Source organism: Argiope bruennichi, chromosome 5, assembly GCF_947563725.1.
Source record: "Argiope bruennichi chromosome 5, qqArgBrue1.1, whole genome shotgun sequence".
Classification (NCBI taxonomy): Eukaryota; Metazoa; Arthropoda; class Arachnida; order Araneae; family Araneidae; genus Argiope; species Argiope bruennichi.
The window spans coordinates 36503527-36524598 of NC_079155.1; the positions used below are offsets into that span (position 1 = coordinate 36503527).

General features: G+C 29.4%; 2 protein-coding genes across 3 annotated transcripts in view; both read left to right on the forward strand.

Moving 5' to 3' along the window:
* The window catches only part of LOC129968581 (SEC14-like protein 2), a 61472-nt gene extending 58948 nt beyond the window's left edge, over positions 1-2524 (forward strand). For both annotated transcript variants that reach the window (XM_056082610.1, XM_056082611.1), the window contains exons 12-13: positions 722-1028; positions 2282-2524. In XM_056082610.1, the coding sequence (XP_055938585.1) occupies positions 722-1028; positions 2282-2382 (408 nt within the window). In that variant the 3' untranslated portion in view covers positions 2383-2524. The remainder of the gene's footprint in view (positions 1-721; positions 1029-2281) is intronic.
* LOC129968580 (prodigiosin synthesizing transferase PigC-like) overlaps positions 1-21072 on the forward strand; it is a 147732-nt gene that overhangs the window by 30889 nt on the left and 95771 nt on the right. The gene's annotated exons all lie outside the window — the stretch shown is intronic.

Here is a 21072-nt window from a genome sequence, read left to right on the forward strand (position 1 = left end):
TTAAAGGGTCAAAATGTTCTGCCATTATGGTTAATGTTGAAAAAAGGAATTGATTTAGCTTATTAGATAAAAACATTCTTTATTAATTCAATTTGTTAATAATTAATTCACAAATCAAAACATGTTGTTGTGATAAGAAATCGATGAATCGTTATTGAGATAAGAAATAATAAGAATTTCGGCATTATAATTAATACAAAAAAATAATTCATTTAAGCCTATGAAATAAAATTAAATCTTTCTCTATTCATAATTAATTCACATATTCAGATACGTCATTATGGTAACAAATTAAAGCATTTAAACTTTTTTTACGCCGAAAATTTCAAAAAGAACTCGCCCCTATTTGCCAAAAATATTGTACGATATTCATCTGGAAGATATCATAACAATGTTGTTGGGCATTTTATGCTAATTAGGGCCTCAACCTCCTTCTAAGTATTAAGCTTTGACATATAAATATGTCAAAACAACTATGATAATCATTAATAATTAATTTGATCACTAAATGTCTATAAATATTTTTGGGTGCTTCTAAAGTTATTAAGATATAATCATCGATGATGAAATTGTTAGCTATTTGAAAACTGATTAATATGATGATAAGTGTATTTCTCATTGTGCAGATTAGGTAAATAAAATATCTTGAGATTTCGTCTAGTGGAAAGGTAACATCTAAGACTTTTGGGAATGATTTACTTATTGGCTTTATCTCTCTTAGATCCCTCCTACTAAAAAAGTGCCGGAAACCTTCTACCTGACAAACTCGGCGAAGAAACTCTCTCGTTCGAAAGACGTGAAAAAAATGACCGTGACTCGCCTCTCCAAGGAGACGTGGAGTTATGAAGTGACGGAGCCAGGCTCCTACCTTGAATGGGAATTCGAAACCAAGAATAAGGATATCGGGTTCGCCGTCCTCTACAAGCCGAACACTGACTGCAAGTCCAGTGAATTGTTGCCTAAGACGAGGATAGACACTTGCTATGAGCCGGAGAAGGGTTTCCTCAGATGTGACAAACCAGGAACATGTAAGTACCACTTTCCTTGAAAATGCTGGACATGATGATCTGTAGAGTAACTTCAATGTTATTTGTTATGGTCATTAAAAAACATAAATTATAATGAAGCAAAACATTTTATTTTTAACTGAGATATACAATTTAGTATATAATAAAACATCATTGCCACTCGAGGCCCTCATATCGAGAAAGATTATCACCTGCAAGAGCACTAAAGTTTTCCCTCAATAATCCATATTAGATTAGCAGTCGAGGAGTCTATACCCCCTAATCCCCTACACTACTTTTTTCATCTTGGTTAAAAGCTTTGATTAAATTTCATTTGTTTCATGCTTTTAAAAATCGAGTTTTGTAATTGTTTCTTCCTTATTAGCAAAAGATATTATATGATATTCCCATGACATCGTCCGATCTTCTGGATGACGGCCAATGTTGGGAAGATATCGTAACAATGTTGTTCGGCATTTTGTGCTCAGCAATGTTGTTCGGCATTTTGTGCTCGGCAATGTTGTTCGGCATTTTGTGCTCGGCAATGTTGTTCGGCATTTTGTGCTCGGCAATGTTGTTCGGCATAGGAAATTCATTCATTTCCTGTCAAGTTGGAGATTAGAAGTTTTGCACAATTCCAAACTTGTGGCGCCATCTGATAGTGAATTTGAAAAATAAGATTTGTTTTTTAAATTCCATTACATTTATCATAATAAATTAATTTAAAAATAAAATATAGGTAAGTATTTAAAAAAAATCATCCCACTTTTTTGCTCAATAAAAAAATTTGTTTTTAAAATTTCCTCTATTAATTTAATTTGACTCATGTTTGTAAAGGTGGAATTTTTTTCATGATGTACTATTACCTTGGAATTCTATACATTTGTGTATTCCCGATAAAAATACACTATTTTGAAATTTTTAGTGACTAATTACCAGTAAATTGCTTGATTTATTTAAATTGCTGTTAAGTATAAGTGGCCCCATGTCATAGTGAATTTCTGGAGAAACTAATTATAAAATTCTGTAATATTTATTGTAGCAAATTATTAGTAAATATAATATATAATATAAATTAATTAATTATTGTATAATATTAAAATATCTAAATATTTCGTTATCAATTTAATGGATTTTAGTAAATATTATATACTGTAAATAAATACTAATCTTGTATCTTCAAAAATTTGTTTAGTGAAATTTTGTCGTTAATAATTATTTCTAATCAAAACTAATTAAAACTGGTTTGATTAATTTTCTTTATTAAATTCCAGACATCTGTGTATTCGACAATTCGTACAGCTGGATCTACTCTAAGGAACTCTACTTCAGGATTAAAGTAAAATCCCCACAGGAGGTAGACAGCTGCACATGACCCTTTTTTCATTTTTTGGAGATCATTTCGTAATAAATATCTGCTGTAACCCAACGAATGAATTTGTAAATATGACTTTGTTGTAACCTAATCGATCATGTCAATGATTTTCTTTGTTTAAATAAAAGTACGTTTTGATAGAGTCTTTTCATGTTATTTTTAAAACTTATTGTAATTTTTTCTTGGCAGATACCAATATGAAAACCGTTTCTTCTTATCGTTTTAGTAAAATTATCGTTTTATTATGGTATTCTACTATTTAGCATCACTTTACCAATGATTAATTTTGAACCATTTTAAATGAAATTCTTTTTGTTAAACTTTGAAGTATGGAAAAACATGTTTGCGTACTTAGGTATTGATTTTACACCATAAAACCTCAAGTCAAACCAAACCTAAAAATCATCGATAACAAATTACTCAATCCTCAAATTTCATAAAATAGGGACTTTTGACAAGTTCTAAACATGAAAAGATAAAGCATATAGGTACAAGCAAGATGTTTTCACCTTATTCAGTACGTCGAATCATTTAAGGTATGTGGTGAGATTCAGGATGAATTTAAAAAAAATGTTAAATAATATTTATATTTTTGAATTTTTATATAAGAACTATCTCTCAGGGAAACAATAATACATCAGTTAAAAACCAAAAAGGCTTCAAAAATTAATAATTTTTTTTAACGTGATGCTGTTCTGGGAAAAACGAAATCTGCTGTTCTATAACTTTTTGGCTGTATTATTTTTTAATTTTTATCTTTGAAGGAGATTATGAGCGTTTCTTTTTTGCTTTTGCATTATTTTACCTTTTAAAATAAAGCAAAAGCAAATACATTTGAAAATAAATTAATCAGAGAAATTATTACAATCTAAAAAGAAATCCAAATAGGTTGGACCCAGTGAAATATGAAAAAGAATTGCCAACGAAAACGTGAAAAATGGAAAGAAAAGCTAAAACTTTCAAGATTTCATAGCTTTTATATTTAGATTCTGAATCAGAATCTTCATTTTCTACATCTTATAGAATAAATGAGAGTATATCTAGAGAGATGTTGTGGAATAAGGCTCAATCTAATTTTTTTTTCAAATTTTAGATGGTCCAATGGATTGATGCGCGAGTTGAGTTTGACTATGATTAAAAAAAAACTATATGACTATGATTAAAAACGATATGACTATGATTAAAAACGATATGACTATGATTAAAACACACACACACACACACACATATATATGTATGTGTGTGTGTGTGTGTGTGTGTGTCTCTGTGTGAGCTGTTAATAGTTCTCATATCTTGTATGGCGCCATTTTGGCCATGTTGCGCCATTTATCACGTGATGCTTTGCCACCATAATTGGGAGAAGAGAGCTTGGCGTATCGAAGAGGCGTATCGTTCACACTCATGTATCTTTTTATGTGTTTTATGTTAATTTAGTAATGTTTAAACTCCATGAGTCGCTGAAGTTATCGATTATAAGAATGGAGATGTAAAAAAGGCTAAACGTTAGGAAAAATTCAAATGCAAAGTGCTTGAATTTGGATTCTGAGTTACAATAATCTATTTTTAACTTTAACTGCACTATTGAAATTGCTCTGCAATAAGGTTATAATATAAAGACAAATCTACTTTTATCAAAATATTGCACGTTGTCCGATTTGTCTATTTATAGAACATATGGGATTTAAATATCCAACTTCAGCAGAAAAAAAGTTCTCTCATTATAATTTTAAATTTAGGATGGTAGCATTCAAATACCTTTATTTTATTTCGATCTAAAGGATGGCTAAAAATAATAACCTTTTAGTTTAAACGTTTATCAAAGGATTTCTTTAAAATTTTGGATTAACTTAAGAAACATGGTTTCCAGTTCTTTAACTAAGAAATAAGCCCTATTTCAATCCTGTTAAAATATTAGTGTTCAATTAGTAAATAATTTGAAAATTTCAGTCTTTTTTTACATTGCAACATTAAAACAGTTGTAAAGTCCCTTTAAATGAACATAGTGCTTCTTCTTAGTTCAGGATTTGAAGAATATACTGAGAAATTATAAAACCAAATTTGAAAGAAAAAGGTTTTAGATTTCAATTTATGAAGTTTTTCATAAAAATATTTTATCAAGATTGATTACTTGCCGATATATTTTTATAACGAATATCAACAATTTGATCAATTATGCATTTTAAGCTGAATAAAAAAAATAGCAATCATAATTTTAAAAGGACGTGCTTTGAAACAAACAAAAAAAAAAAAAACCCATCTAATAATGTCTCTTTTGCTGTTGTCTTACCAGATACAGTCATTTCTTTTACACTTCATTCCTTTTGTTCAATTTTTAAGGCAGAAATAACTGCGGTTTTATATGCATTAGAAGAAATCTCTGAGAGACCGGGAAAAAAGTTTATTATTTATACCGACTCATTAAGTGTGTTACAATCCCTAAAATCGTTTCATCTTCATCGTCATAATCATCCTTTGGTTTTCAAAATTCTGGATATTTTTAACAAACTGACTTCTCGAGATTTTATTATTTTATTCTGTTGGGTACCATCTCATGTAGGAATTCTGGGCAATGAAGAAGCAGACAAGGCTGCTAAATTGGCAAGTATTCCAGCGGTCACATCTATTCCTGTAAGCGACTTAAATAAGCACACTAAAAGGCTTCTTTATTCCAAATTGCAAGCTCAGTGGGACCTTGAAATTAACAATAAACTACATGCTATTAAACCTTATGTACAACCGTGGTCTTCATTACCTAATCGGAAAGCAGACACAGTATTAACCCGTTTACGTATTGGTCATACGAGATTCACCCATCTCCACTTGTTGCTAGGTGAACAACCACCTCTATGTTCCCAGTGTGACTGTCAAATGTCTGTTAAACATATATTGTCAGAATGTCCAAATTTCAATGTTCAAAGTTTGCACTTCTTTCAAAATACGAATACTCCATTACATTTCTTACTTGGTAAGACACCACATGTTCAAATTTTTGCATTTTTGAAATCAATAGGTTTTTATCCACATATTTAAGTTTTCTTCATCTTTCTCAAGTTTTCATTTTGTTTTTATAGCTGAAATTTTATAATTTAATCCGTAAAAATACAGTTTGGCGCAGCATAGCCAACATCATGGCTCTTGTGCCAATAAAATCCACAAAATCCAAATCGAAACAAAAACTTCTAATTGTACTATTGTCTTATTTTTTATAAAGTATACACTCAGAAATATTAAAATTGGGCAAAACATTCCATCAAGAGTTTCTTTTATCTAATATGTGAATTATTTATTTTTAGGGCTCGTTCATAGCACGGATAGCCTATTCTGATTCCCTGCAATCTTGATTTTCGCAAGTACTCAATCTTCAGAGTTTTTACCACTTGTGCTGATTGATGAACTTAAAGCAAGAATAACTGCAACATACTAAACTCATATCCAAAGAGTTAAAAGAAACGTGTAGCAATGGTATAATAAGGTTTAGCCGAACCCTATTAGCCGAAGATATCGTGCGATATATCCACGGTTCGATATAGTGAATGCCCTACAATATGATTCAGATATTCTAACAATATTTGTACCATTTTGTGTTAATAGGAATCCATGTATAAGGAAAAGGAACATTATTTAGAGTAATTGGAGTAAAGTATTTAAAGTAGAATATAAAACTGCTTTGCAAAATCAAAAAAAGAAATATAGCATACCTAAGAATTATGATTTTTCTATTAGAATAACCGTGGACCTTGAAACATCCAACAAGCCTTGAAACTGGTCTTAAATAGCAGTGGCCCAATAAGTATGTCCGAAGAACATGAATCGCTGTGGGTTCTATCTTCTAATTTATGGTTTTATTCAAAAGCATTTAACACACCCATCCTTAAAAAACGAATTATACATTCCTGATTTCTGAAACCTTGTGAAAGGGAAATGTAGTCCAGTTTTCACTGAAAATATTCCTGAAAAATATTCTATGTTTATGTATTAGAACTGTATGTATCCACAATAAAAATAAGACGAAACAGTATCGATACAAAAGGCAAAGAATATGTCTTGACGAAGTATCATGCTTGTGAGAAATGCTTGTGAACTTGTGAGAAAACTTTTGATACTTTTCATAGTAAACAGCATCTTAAAATATTATTGTCAATTTCCATAACCTGGAATGAATTTTGAAGGCAGCCATTTTATACAGTTTAAAATGAGCCTATGTGGTGAAAAATAGACCTTCGGTTTATTAAAAAAAATAATAAGGTTCTACAGAGCCATTTTATAATGTCTTCTTTCATATTAATTTATTAATTAGTCTGCTTCCATTGAAGGAAAGTTCATAATGGCTCTCGTGAATTCCTGTTTATCCTAGATGCTATGAAGTAATTAAAAACACTTGCAAATTGATATGGAAAGAACATATTTGAAATGACGTGTAATAATTGCATATTAACAGAGAATTATTTTACTTACTATCCGACAGTATTGTTCCTATTTTTTAGTTTTTTTTAGCGCAATTAAAATTATATTTTTGTACAAAAAAGGATAATTATTTAATAAAAGCCACCAACTGTTGGTTTATGGTTTAGCAGCAAATAAAGGGCACAAATTTCCCTATCGTAATCTGTCTTTGTATCTTTAGGCATGCTTTTAAATGTTTTAAGCAGGGCGTTTTAATAATCATTTACGCTGATTAACATAATAATTTTATTTAAATAAATGGGAAGTCTTGTCAAAGATATATCATGCACTCATCAACAGGACAATAATTAAACGAAGATTAATTATTGTCCTGCCTTTCAGATTAATTTACGATTTTCTACAAAAACATGCTGTTTTCAACTATTTTAAATGTTGACCAACCTATCAATTTTATATGAAAAATTGAAAAGCCTTGTCAAAAACGATTGTGCTGCCATCTGTGAAAAGAGAATTAAACGAAAAAGAATTTCGGAGAAGACATGGTTTTTTAATACAGCAAACAATGTATAATTTAAACGTTGATCAACCTATTTCTTTTATATGCAAAAAATTGAAAAGTTTCGTGAAAAATTATCGCGATTGATAGGAATAAAATTAAGGGGATATAAAAACTTTGACTGTGAAAAAAGGACTCAAATCTATCCAAACGTGATATTTTCTAACGTAAGAGATACTAATAAAATTTAGTAGATTTTTTTAAATCACAATTTATATGAAATAATATTTAATAAATCTAAAGTTTAAAGTCGGTGCAGTAAATAATTTTCAGTACTGCAAATGCATGTATAAAATAAATAAATTTTGTATAACTTGTCAAGAAAGAATATCGCTTGCAAGGGTAACTTGAACGCAGAAATATTATAAAAATTTAATCCCAGATAGTGTAGTTTACAATATGATAGATATCCAGAAAATTTTACTTTAGTTATTAAAATATGATAGCACTATTTTCTTAAAATTATGATCAGGATAGCTAGCATTGGTAAGAAACTATACAACCTATTCCTTTTATTTTTCATGCATTTTTTAATGAATGATTATAAACATACTTGGGAAAATTTCACAGCTGTATGAAAAATAATTTTTTTAATCCTTCGTTATAGTTTCAAAAATATAATTTTGGGAAAAGAGCATATAAAGTAAAAAAAAATTATTACCAAGCTTTTATATCTATAGTTCTAGTCTTTAAAAGTTCGAGATGAACAATTTGCCTTCTTTTTTTATTCACAGTATTTTTTTTTGATTTATCGATTTTACGTGTTGTTCCTGAGAAACATTTATTGGTTAAAACAATTCATTTTATATAACGACGAAGAAATTCTAACTAATTGTCCGAAGAAGAATCCTTACTAATTTGCATTTAAAATTTTTTATGGTGCCTTTTACCTACTATCAAAAATCATTCTTGTTAAATTTGCTACAATTTGTATACATTTTTTAAATTGTTCTTAGTACAAAAGTTCGAAATTAAGAAATTTAATATCAAGTTGATAATTTTCTTCCTCTTTGACATCTTTTTAATATTGTGGGATTTGATGTTGGATTTTGCATTTTTAGGAACAAAATTTAAATGTTTGAATTTTCCAAACAGTTAGTTATTTTTACCATATAGTAAGTATTGTAATTGGAGGGGGGAAAATAAGAATTCGAAAATTTGAGGAATCGTCACATTTCAGACGACCCCGAGTTCGAAAAATGCATTTTTACCATTATGTCTGTCTGTCCATGAACACGATAATTGAGAACCGTTTTCAGCTGGACAAATGAAATTTAGTTATATGGACTTACAACTAAATTTGAAAAATTCTGCCGAATTTTGAACGAAATCCATTAATAGAAAATCTTTATGTCTCGTTGTTTGAGTGCAAATGAACCCAAAACTGAAACAGCTAGATGCATAAAATTTGGTACGCAGATTTAGCATATAAAACATGGATTCTTATCAAATTTTGAATCAAACTTATAAAGCAGGTGACCGTTTGTCGATCCATACTTTGGCATGTATATAAACAAAATAATTCTTAATAACTAAGACTAAAAGAGAAATAATACTTAAACAATGATTTCGAGATGATTTCTTATGCTTACAACTGTAGTTCCGAATCAAATTTTAGTGTCAATCGATCGGAAAAAAAAAGCCAAATAATCCTTAAAAAAGAAGCCAAAATATATATTCTTATAGATTCTTTGGTGCGTGGTTTAACACGCATTGCCCAATTTACTTTAAATTAAAGTATTAAAACCTTTTTACTTAATGTAAACTGCCAGCCATTTAAATAACAAAAATAAATTTTAATTACAAATTAAATTAACAAATATAGAATATGATACATTGGCCGTAATTCCATCGACCAGCAGGAGACAGACGTTCTAAGCCAGCTGGCGAAGGCAGGAAGTGAATCACTCGTATCCGTTGGAGAGCAAAGTTTATCTCCAAAGGTATGATTGATGCTTATCGCCAGTTGGCGAAACAAACAGTCATTTATCGCCTGTTTGGCCGCTGCACACTCCCTCCGCAGTCTCATTGGAAATGGACATAACAACGTGGGGGTCGAACTTGTCGGCCTGTGCGAGTTGTTTGTCTTGCTGGAACGACGATGGATGCCTTAGCTGGAAGTGTCTTGGTACACTCAGTAGTAGAACTTGCTTCTTGCTTGGCCGGTGGTATACTGGTACACTGAGGAGGAATTATAAAAGCAGGTTTCAGACGGTCTATAGAGATGGTATGGGAAGCTCCCTTGATCTCGAGATCAAACGTTTTCTCCCGTCGATTAAAATTTCTCTATTCGATTAAAATTTTCAGAATGGTTTCAGCTACCAAATAAAATCATAAAAAAATTCTGAAAAACGAAAGATTTCAAAAGTTCTATCCTTTCAAAAATGAAAGGTTAAACTATAAGGCTCGCTCTTTTCAGCAAGTACAAACATTAATTAGTATATTTATATTATAAGAAAATATTAAGATGCTTCTCAAAATATACCTAGTTGTCATTTTTAAGAAAAAAAGTAAACGGAAATAATTTCAGAGGAAAATGCTATTTTTAACAAAATAGAGTCTTTTTTTTTTTGAATTTATTGAAAACGTAACGTATTGATTTTATTGAAAAATTGCATAGCGTTTATATATAAATATATATACGTCAAACTACAATCAACAAGAGGGATATTAATTTTCATAATTTTCTTAGTAGTTATCTCCGGGAGGAGTGAAGACCCTCCTATTCATATTTTAATGTATAGAACTTTAAAAAAATAGAGATTAAAATCAATAAATAGATTTTATTTTTTACTTTTCTAAATTTCTCTACTATTACAACAAAGATTCATAAAAAAAATTATAAATTTACTACACTACTCCAGAAAGAAAATTGAAAAGGGATTACAATTTCTAATTGGAAGCGACAGAGTATGAAGATTCTATAGTCATTATTCATTTACTTAAAAAAATTTAAATAATTTAAATTTTAATCATAAAATTAAATTTTTTTAATCATTTAGCATTGATAATGTGCATTCAAAAAACGCATTTTATACCATTGCAATGCATTTGAGTATAAAGTAAGTAACAGAAACAATGAAGTATGTTATTGCAAATTGTATGTAAATATATTTAAAAATTTCATGAAATCAAAAAAAAAGTAATTACATGGATATAAAATTTGCATCAGTAAGAAGTTTGTTATTTTTTTTTCTTTATAATTTTTAACTGGAGCATTTTTTTTTTTTTTTTTTTTTTTTGCAATAATATGCCCTAAAAACATTAGAAAAACTGATAAACGACTGACAAGCGACCACTTTTAACGAATTTGGCTTTATGAGCTATCATATGAAATATAAGATAATCGCACTACTGGTTACCTTCGTGTTTTTTATCCAAAAGATTTATTTCGAAAATGGGGGATGAAAAGAGACAAGTAATTATACATAATATATCTAGAGAGTCAAAAATTTTGATAAATGAAAAAAATTTGGCGAATTCGGTAATGCGATTAGGGTAGGTGAACTGTTTTTTTATTTCTCCGCTTATATAGCTAAAGCTAATCTTTTTCAATGTTAATGCATTTATTTACGACCTGCAGTTTGAAAAAAAATTACAGATTTCACTAGCTAAAATTCCCACAGATGGTATAATAAAGAGTTAACATGTGCACTCTAGAAATATGTATTTAATATAAAAAAAATCAATCTTTTCGGTATCTAAAAGTCGATGTTGCTGGTTAATTTGCTTTTGTGGCACACAACTCATATTTGGCCATAATGTAACAAACATTCGTTGGATATGGATTTTACGCAAAGAATCAAAATATTAAAAATGACAAAATAAGTCTCATGTAAAAATTGAATATGTTCTGAAAATGTAAATATTGAAATGAAGATTATCGCATATAGTATTATCTAAGCTAAAGTAGTAGTTCCAAAATGAACTTCTGTCTGCGCACTAAAATCTCGACATTCATACGTGACGTGTTTCATAATTAAAATGGAATTGAATTTTGGTGCGTTATCAGAATGCAGTAGGTATTTTTGTTAGTCAAATAACCATGAACTATTCGAAAACTAATTATAGTTACATCCTCCTTTCAAGATAAAAATTGACTTTCGAAACCTTTAACAGATGTATATATTTGGAATAGTTGATTTGTAGATATTATTTCTACCATTGATGGTCCAAACAATCGCCTTTTGAACTTTAGTCTTATAAAATAGGGGGAAATTTCATCAATTGCAAAAATATATAATATTTATGAAATCCAAAAGTCGAAGGCTCACAGATTAATTAGGTATTTTATTAATTAATTAATTAATTAATTATAATTACATCCTCTTTTCAGGATAAAAATTGACTTTTGAAACCTTTGACAGATGTATGTATTGGGAATAGTTGATTTGTAGATATTATTTCTCCCATTGCTGGTCCAAACAATCGTCTTTTGAACTTTAGTCTTATAAAATAGGGGGAAATTTCATCAATTGCAAAAATATATAATATTTATGAAATCAAAAAGTCGAAGGCTCACAGATTAATTAGGTATTTTATTAATTAATTAATTTATTAATTATAATTACATCCTCTTTTCAGGATAAAAATTGACTTTTGAAACCTTTGACAGATGTATGTATTCGGAATAGTTGATTTGTAGATATTATTTCTCCCATTGATGGTCCAAACAATTGCCTTTTGAACTTTAGTCTTATAAAATAGGGGGAATTTCATCAATTGTAAAAAAAAATATAATATTTATAAAATTCAAAAGTCGAAGGCTCACAGATTAATTTTCAAAAATGTAATGACTGAGCTCCCGTGTAAAGAGACGCAATTCTTTAAATATACTTTCAAATTTCGATACTTCTTAATTAAATCGTATAAAATTATGTACTGTAATGTTTGTAAGTACGGTGCATTTTTTGAACCAAATTTTATTAGTTTCTGGGATTAAAATATTTTTAAATACTATGCTTATTGAAAAATATCAAGCATTTTTAATTATAATATGAAATTTTCTACTCTAATATTTACAAATATAAAGCATAACTTAAATCCATTTTTGTTCATTTCTGGGCAGTAAAATATTTTTTAAATTCTATTTATGATGAATGAATATCATTTATTTTTTAGATTTCCATATTATAAGCTATTCAGTATTTTTCAATAAATTTAATTTTGTGTACATCAGAATGAAAATTAATTAATTTTAATTATTGGGCGAGTACTCAAGGATTATATATAATCCTTCAATTCTTAATATATTTGTACGTAATATACTTGAGTACTTGATAATTAATATATTAATTATAGGATGATTCTATTTTGAAATGATTTTTCTAGTCGCATAAATTAGTGATTCTGATCTCCATATAAAAACTATTTTTCTGTTTTCTTTTAAAAAACTGTTATTTCATGAAATAAATATTTTTGTATTGTTGGTTCATTTTTTTTAAACATACAAAATTTAGCAACAAATATATTATGTACTTGAAGAAAATTATATAATAATTGAAATTTTGATAATTTTCGTTTCCAGAAATGGCTACCGTTTAATTTTCTTGCAACCAAAAGAGAGTATTTTAATTGTAATATTCTGTGTAGCGCAAATTTATGATCGGCAGATTATTCTAAGAAACTTCAGCTGTTTATTAAAACAATTTTAGATCAAAATTTCGGAAGTAGAAACTTGCTTTAATTTGTCAATTTTCATATACTTATAATTCAAAATGTAAATTTAATTGGGAAGTGAATCATAAAGAACAAACCTTCTCATATTAAATAATGAATGAAAACTTTTTTTCAATAATAAAATTTTTTGTAAATTCTCTTATATAATTAACTAGGAAAGTAAGAACTTTTTTTTACCTATTAAATATATAGATGGCAGCACAAGCGCAACAGACAATTCTTCAAAGCAAATACGCTTGGTGAATTTTAGTGAATTTTGAATATTTAAAATTTCTAGTGCTATTAGCATCGAATGCCTAAAAACATTTTTAAGATATCTTCATGATATTAGATGATGTTTAGAATTGGGTGGTCGAAGAACGTCATGGAGATAATATGCAATAGAATGGGGATACTTAAAGAATGATAATTTCTCCAGCATTTAATAAAATCGTAAAAATACTTACTTGATTCATCTTGATTTTTTCTTTTCAAATCCATATAGGTGAATAAAATAATTTGAATTTTGTATCGTCGGAACAAATAGAAATTTGTAAGATGAAAGTAAATATTCCACAGATAAAAGTTAATTATTCTTCTGCAGAGAAATACGAGTGCGAGCAAATATGATAAAAGACTGAAAATAATTCATTTTAATCGATCTTGCTTTTTGTAAATTTGATAAGAAATTTTTTCATAAAGAGTATTGTACGGAGTAAATAAAAGATCAATCAAAAATAAGAAATAGCTGAGTCAAATTTGATTAAAGAAAATCACTGAATCAGCTTTGTTTATCATCAGTTCATATATATCAACTGATATTAATATTTTTTTTTTAATTGAGCAACAGGTATAATTGTTGGAGGTCTTGTTGGAGTATAAATTTCTGTTCGAAGTTTATTTATTTGCATAATAGACAAATATTTATCGACATCAGATTACTACACAATCATAGGAAGAATTAAGATTATTATTTCTTGGAAAAGGAAATGTTTTTCATTTAGCAGATTTTCTTATACTTGCAACAGTTGCAACGCGATAATTTTCACTCGCATTTTTTTAAAACTATGAATCATGAATTTTAACTAACATAACGTTTTAAAATCCTGTAGTTTCTACTGTATTGGTGAAAGATCTTAAATATCTTTTTAATATATTCATATTTGAAAATTTAAGAAGTTAAATAGTAAAGCCTTCTTGTAATAATTTACTCATATTGGCAACACAGGAAAAATTGGAAGATATGATGTTAGTGAAATATTCCTCAAAGATTTTATTTTAAAGGCAAAATAAATACTAATGTGCCGATGCGCAGGAGAGTTCATGGGGTGCTTTAACTCAAAAGATATAAACCATCGGAAACTGTTATTGATTTAAGAAATATCACTTTACAATACAACTACCCAACAAAAGGGTGTTACCTTTAAGTAAATACAGAGGCATAATAATCAAATAAGTTTAATTATAAATTAAAATGCAAAATAAAAATCTCCCTTATTTTATTAGATATAAAGTTGAATATGCGCATATGTGTGTATGTTGATGTCCTGTAGGCCAAACCGTTTGATTTAGGGCTACTAAATTTGACATATATAAGCTTTGGAAGGTGTTAATAAGCTATTCGGAGCAAGGTGTTTTTTTATATATGTTTCAGATATTTAAAACTCAAGCGAAATTTTGATGTATTTTAACATTTGGATATATAATAGCATAAAAAAGGATTTTCGCATTATCTAAAAATTTAGATTTTTGTTTTTTACTGACATCAATTGCTGACAAACCTGCCGAATAAGTTTTTTTTTCTGTTTTTAATTTTTTAAAAAAATATATATAATTTATCTTAATATATATAAATTACGTGTCACGTTGTTTGTCCGCGATGGACTCCTAAACTATTTAACCGATTTTAATCAAATTTGCACACCGTGTGCAGTTTGATCTAACTTAAAAGATAGGATAGCCCTTTTTTTGAATTTTTAATTAGAATTTTAATTATTAATTAAAAACTAACTTTCCCGCCAAAAAAATCTTTTCATTTTCCCCACCGCCAAATGAGTACGGCTTCAGTTTTTTTTCCCAACAGTCATGAGGCTAGGCTTAAGATTTTTCGGCTGATTATTTGAAACGATTCTATTTACTTTCTTAATGTTTCATGCATTTAAAATTAAACATTGTTAATGAATCGATCTTTCAGATTCATTCTGAAGTACTTTTGAATTAAAATAAAACAGAATAAAGGAAACTAGAAATTTCTAATCTGCATAACGTTACCCCAATTGGCGTTGACAATTCACGCATGCACATTGGGTTCTGATTGTTGACAACTATTTCAACGGATGCGGACTTGATTTAAATTATTTTTGGGTTAATTGTATGCTTTTGTAATTAAATTGTATTTATGTTGCTTATATATTTTTTGTATATGCTTATAGTTTTAAGTACGCCGTTTTTTAAGTAGGTTTTTTTTAAATTGTTATTTTAAACTATTCTGTTTATTTTCTTAGTGTTTGATGCATTTAAAGTAAAACATTGTTAATTAATCGATCTGCTCATGATGAATCTGAGAAAAATTTGTTGACAAATTCTTGAGATATTACATAAATTAAGAAAGATATTCTTTAGTGCCCATAAGGTTTAATGCTCAGTGACTCTGTTTTCAGTAATCATATTATTAAAAAAATGCTTTGTTTCAGTAAAAAATATTATTATAATAATTCCACATTAATCATTTCCACTTTAATTTAAAGCATAAATTCTACGGGAGCTAACAGAAAATTAGAGACACACATATTACGTTGTGATTGAAGGCCTTTATAATATTATGAGTGAATTATATGACTATCAAAATTTGAAGTTTTAAAATGTTTTGATGAAAAAGCTATTAAAGTAGGAATTACAAAAAATCTTTAATTATTAAAATTTAATGAGCATTAAGATTGGCGAACCGGCTGGTCGCCAAAGGTGGCTAGTAATAATATATTTTATTGCTGAAATGAAATTCAAACCGTTTTCACTGTTGCCACTAATATTTCATCCTGTTTTTTTCTTTCGTTTGTTGAGGATCAAGATATGAAAATTCAGCTTATGTTCCGTTTTTAGTAGGTTTCAATAAAATGAAGACTTTTAATAAATTTTTTAAATTGATTTAAAGTTAATTTGTTAAAATGTTTGAAGAATTTTAATATTTAAAACATTTTTTGAAGTTGTACTCACAGTTATGATATAACTTCAGAACTTATTTTTTAAGTGCGTCCATTTTTAAACACATCAATTATTTTCAGTAACATTATTGGATGTGTAAAGATATTTAGAGAAAATTAGAAATCAGTCAACACGGAGAGGAAAATGGTGTAAGATTTTTGAAATAATATATTTCAGCAGAAATTTGTTTATCCGATTTAAGTTAAAATATAGAATTATAAATTTTAATTAGTTGTTCATATTTGCAAACACGTGCTTAATTACAATTCCACTTAAGCACGTATTCCATAGAAGTGTATAGAAATTTGTCCATATGTGTAGTCATAAAAAAAAAATGCTGAGATAAAAAAAGAGCAGATATGTTGCCAAATTTATAATTTTTTTATTCATTTTTCTTGATTTAATTAAACAGTAATATCGTTCAACGGCTTATTTTAAAATTCGTTAAATACCTAAAACCTTTTGATTTAACCGCTTTCTCTAAAATTTATAGGCTTTTTTTTAAATTCAAACACAATAAATCGATACGTCGAATTCCGCCTCACTCTGTTATTTATTCACTAAGATTGCCGATTCAGTGGCCTTTTTAGATAGACAACTCTGCAATTTAAAGCAATAAAATTTCTGCTGTGTTTTCTTTCCCCAATTTTATGTATTTCATGACTATTCACCTGATTCGAAAGTAAAACTTTTACGGGTAATTTCTATGGGCAATAAAATACGGGTAGTTTCAATGGGAAATAAAATATTTTCTTTATAACCCTTTAAAATTGAAGAGATATTTGCAATGCTTTCAACAAAAAAGTGGCTTTGACCAAAAATAGGTTCACGATATTTTAAAAAATGAACAGAAATGAAAATGAAATTGCCATCATTGAAGAGATAATATATTAAATTTTAAGTCGGTGTAAAAACGATTTTTGTGACATTATGTTATTAGAAGATAAAGTCGAAAACCTCAAAAATTTGATTGATTTTTTTATTTATTTATATTTTAGTTAATTTTTAGACTTTGAATTGAATCTTTCATCCCGACAGATTAGATGGATGGGATTGATACGCCCGGGATTTTGAATTTCCCCATAACCAAAAGTCTGCTGGTGTCATATCTGGTGACCAAGAAGGCCATGGAAACTTGCAACGTCTATTAATGATTCCATCTTCCCCGAACGACTCTATCAGGAATTAATTGACTGGTATAACAGTGTGACTTATTGCTCCTTCTTGCATAAACGTAACAGAAGAAAGCGCATCTTTTTTCGCGCAAACATAGAACAAACTTTTCGCGCAGAAGTGTTAAATAACGCTGAGCATTTACTGTCACCGTTTTCACCCATTTACCCGATACTGCGTTTCAAAGAAGAAGGGTCCTAAGATGAAGGAACCTGTGAACACACACCACACTGTGACTTTGGAGAAATGCAGTGGTTTCACAGCATACAGCATTTGACGTTGCCCAGATGTGACAGTTATGTGTACTAACGTCAGTATGGAGTGAAAAATGAGCTTCACCTGTCCAAAAGATGTTAAAGACACAAGAGGGATCTCGTTCCATTTTGGAGAGAGCCCACTTTGCAAATGCTTCTCTTTCTACAGTATCCGATGCTAAAGGTTCATGGAAAGACTGTAATTTGTATGGATGCTGATTAAGGACTCCATGAAGAATGCTGGTAATCCCAAGCGTATGCGAGCTTTTCGTGCAATGCTAGTCCCTGTCGTGGTTTTGGAAACTAATATTTCCATTTCGGCGGCAACACGCTCCGAACGTGTCTGCATTAGACTTGGTCGTCCGGATCTTACATGCACCTCCAGCGATCAAGTTTCCTTAAATCGCTGAATGAGCTTTATGAGGCCTGTCACTGTTGAAGGTGCTTTCCCATTATTCACATTTTCCTGAAGTCGGAATTTACACAGTGCAACAATCCCTGATTCCTGGTTCAGGTAAAACAGCTTTACAAACAAAGCTTTATCTTTTCCACATAGCATCCTTGTTAACTTATATAGCATGCAACGAATTGATTCTGGATTAAGAGCATAAGTATTTATAATCGCCTGTCTCATTTGCATATTTCCAACTAAGTCGTTTATACCAGCGTCACCTACCGGCTGCTTCTTTAATTATTTTTTTTTCTTACCTAAAAAAAAATCCTGTTACTTATCGATGCCAAATCTGCAAACTGTTTTTTATTTTGCCCAATTTTACGGGTTTTATGAATTTGTAAAGTTTTTATGGAAGTTTTGCCTACTTGGTATTAAATTTCAAAAAGATTTGTCAAAGTTTTAAAATTGTATAAAAATAAGTACAATATATATATTTATATGTATTTTCATGCATAGAAATATTTTGTGAAATTTATTTCGTCAAATTATCAACTTTAGGGAGCTTAAATACCAATGAGGTGTTTTTTATGGCTTCTCCAAGTCTTTTTTTAAAAATCCATTTTTGAGCTTCATTTCATAAAGTAGAATTCAGCTGATAAAATTCATTCACGTTTTTCATGCAGCTGAAAGAGAAAACAATCTCATAGAATTGTTTTAGCATGAATTTTGAATAGCAGGCTGATTGTAAATTTATCTAAACCCTAACTATAGAACAAAAGAAACATAAAAACTCTTCGCTGAGTTATTTTATTTCTTTCCTTTTTAAATTGAGAGTCTTGGGTCTAATATTAAACTTCTTTAATAATGGATAAACAAAATATAATGCCTTTAGCAAGAAAGCGAAGTTTACGATAATGCAGGAACACGTAGATTACAACATGTACAGATAGAATTTGTTTAGTTACGCAGTGCCTTTGGTATGATAATGCATACTTTTATTTGAATAATTTCTTGTCAGAGCAGAATGATAAAGAACTTGAGCTAAGAAAAAGATGCAAAACTCAAAAGCTGGCAAATAAAAGATAGTTTGATTTGGCTTGAAATAATCAGCGGTTTCCTTAAACTTTTTTTTTCAAAAACGTGTTTCTATAAAAATATGGATGTTGTACTAGGCTGTAAGGATTACAAGGGCTTAGATTTTTATTACAAGAAAGACTACAAGAGAATTTTGCATTTAGTGAAAAAAATTGCGTCCTTTATGTAAACTAAACGTCCGATCGAAACTAAAATTTTATACAGAATTACAATTTAACTCTCAAGATCGTCGCATCAAAATTCATTTATCTATGTCGGAGCATTTTGATTCGCAGTGTTTAAACACATTCGGAAATACAGACCTGTAGATGGTGCACAAAACCTTAAATTAGTGCACAAAATTTTATCTATTTATTTATGTTGTGACTTATGATACTTTACTAGCCAGCTGACAGCTATCTGTCAGCGACTTAAGCCGAGTGATCGTCTCTTGTTTTTTCAGTAGCGCCAACTAGGGCCAAGAGCACGACTTAACTACTTCATGCGTCACATTCGCTTGCACAAGCCCTTTTTCACAGGGCGATACATTCACACCCCTCACAGATAGAACACAGAAGAAGAACAACCATGCTCGAACCCGGGAAGTCCAGATCACTGGTAAGACGCGTCACTCTTATGCCAGGACGTCATCCTATTTACATATTTATGGTTTAAAATTATTTTGTTTATTTGCAACCAAAGACCTATAAAAATATATTTCCTATGAATGGATTTGGTAGGATACCAAATTTCATTCGTCAAACAAGGCATTGGAGTTCGTTGTGTTCACACACAGTTAAACATAATTCAATAACATTTTAGAAAGGGTACAAACGTGAAAATTCATAAAAAATTTCGAGAATAAATTTTAACTATTATTATAAAACTTTCTTTTTGTATGCTTTAGTTTACGTAAATAAAAAAAAATTAATACGTAACTATAATTAAATTAATAGTACATGCAACATTAAAAACGAAATTATTTAATTAAAGTTTATTTTGTTACGCTAGAAATTCCTTCTCTGTTATGATATTTCTTATTTGGAAATATGATGTCCACAATAAGTTTTATATATTGAAACTATTTATAAATTTTAGCCATTCAGAATTCGCCATGAAAGTTATTTTATTCCTTAATGAGCTTAACTAGGACTGGTAATGATGCTTAGTCACGTAATAAACGTCACCATCCATATCATTTTGTGTTTCATTGTTCTTTGTTTTGAAGCCCCATTCTTTGTGTGACGTATTTTACATGCAGGATGTCGTCACTTATCATGTAATTAAGTTAAAGATAAAATTATTGTTAATAAAAATGTATTTGAATGAAAACTGATGTTTCACTGTTTCAATATAGAATTGTTAATACACTTATTTATCAATGCGATTTTCATGAGGTTTTTAGTTTAATAATTATCTATAATAGGGCTAATACCAGTCATTTCATCAAATTTTATTGAATTCAATTAAATTCAGAACCTTTCCAAAAAGTTTTTGAATTTTCCTCAATTTTGTTTATTTATTATTATGACTGTTATCATGATTTAAATCATTTGGACTTTTTATCGTAGCTGGGAAAGAAAGGGCCGCGGTGTCCTGGTGGTAAGGTATAGGCACGTGGGCCGTAGGGTTTCAGGTTTGAGACCTGATTCCATCGAAGTACTGTCGTGAAAGGGGGCCCGTTGCACGTTAAATCCGTCAGAGCCAAACGGCTTTCCGCGGGTGTGGTGTAGAGAGGAGGGTGCCAGGGCAGGTATCGTCCTCGTTATCTGAACGCGGTTCAAACTTACGAGGTCCGTCGCAAAATAGCCCTAGTGTTGTTTTACAACGGGACATCAATGTAACTAAACTAAACTAAACCTGGGAGAGTAAAAAGAGTAGCTCAATACCTCATTTTTTAAAAAAATTGTAAATAAAATTCTACTCTAGGGTTTATTTAAAGTTATAAGTAAAATTTAATTGAATTGCAAAGGCAG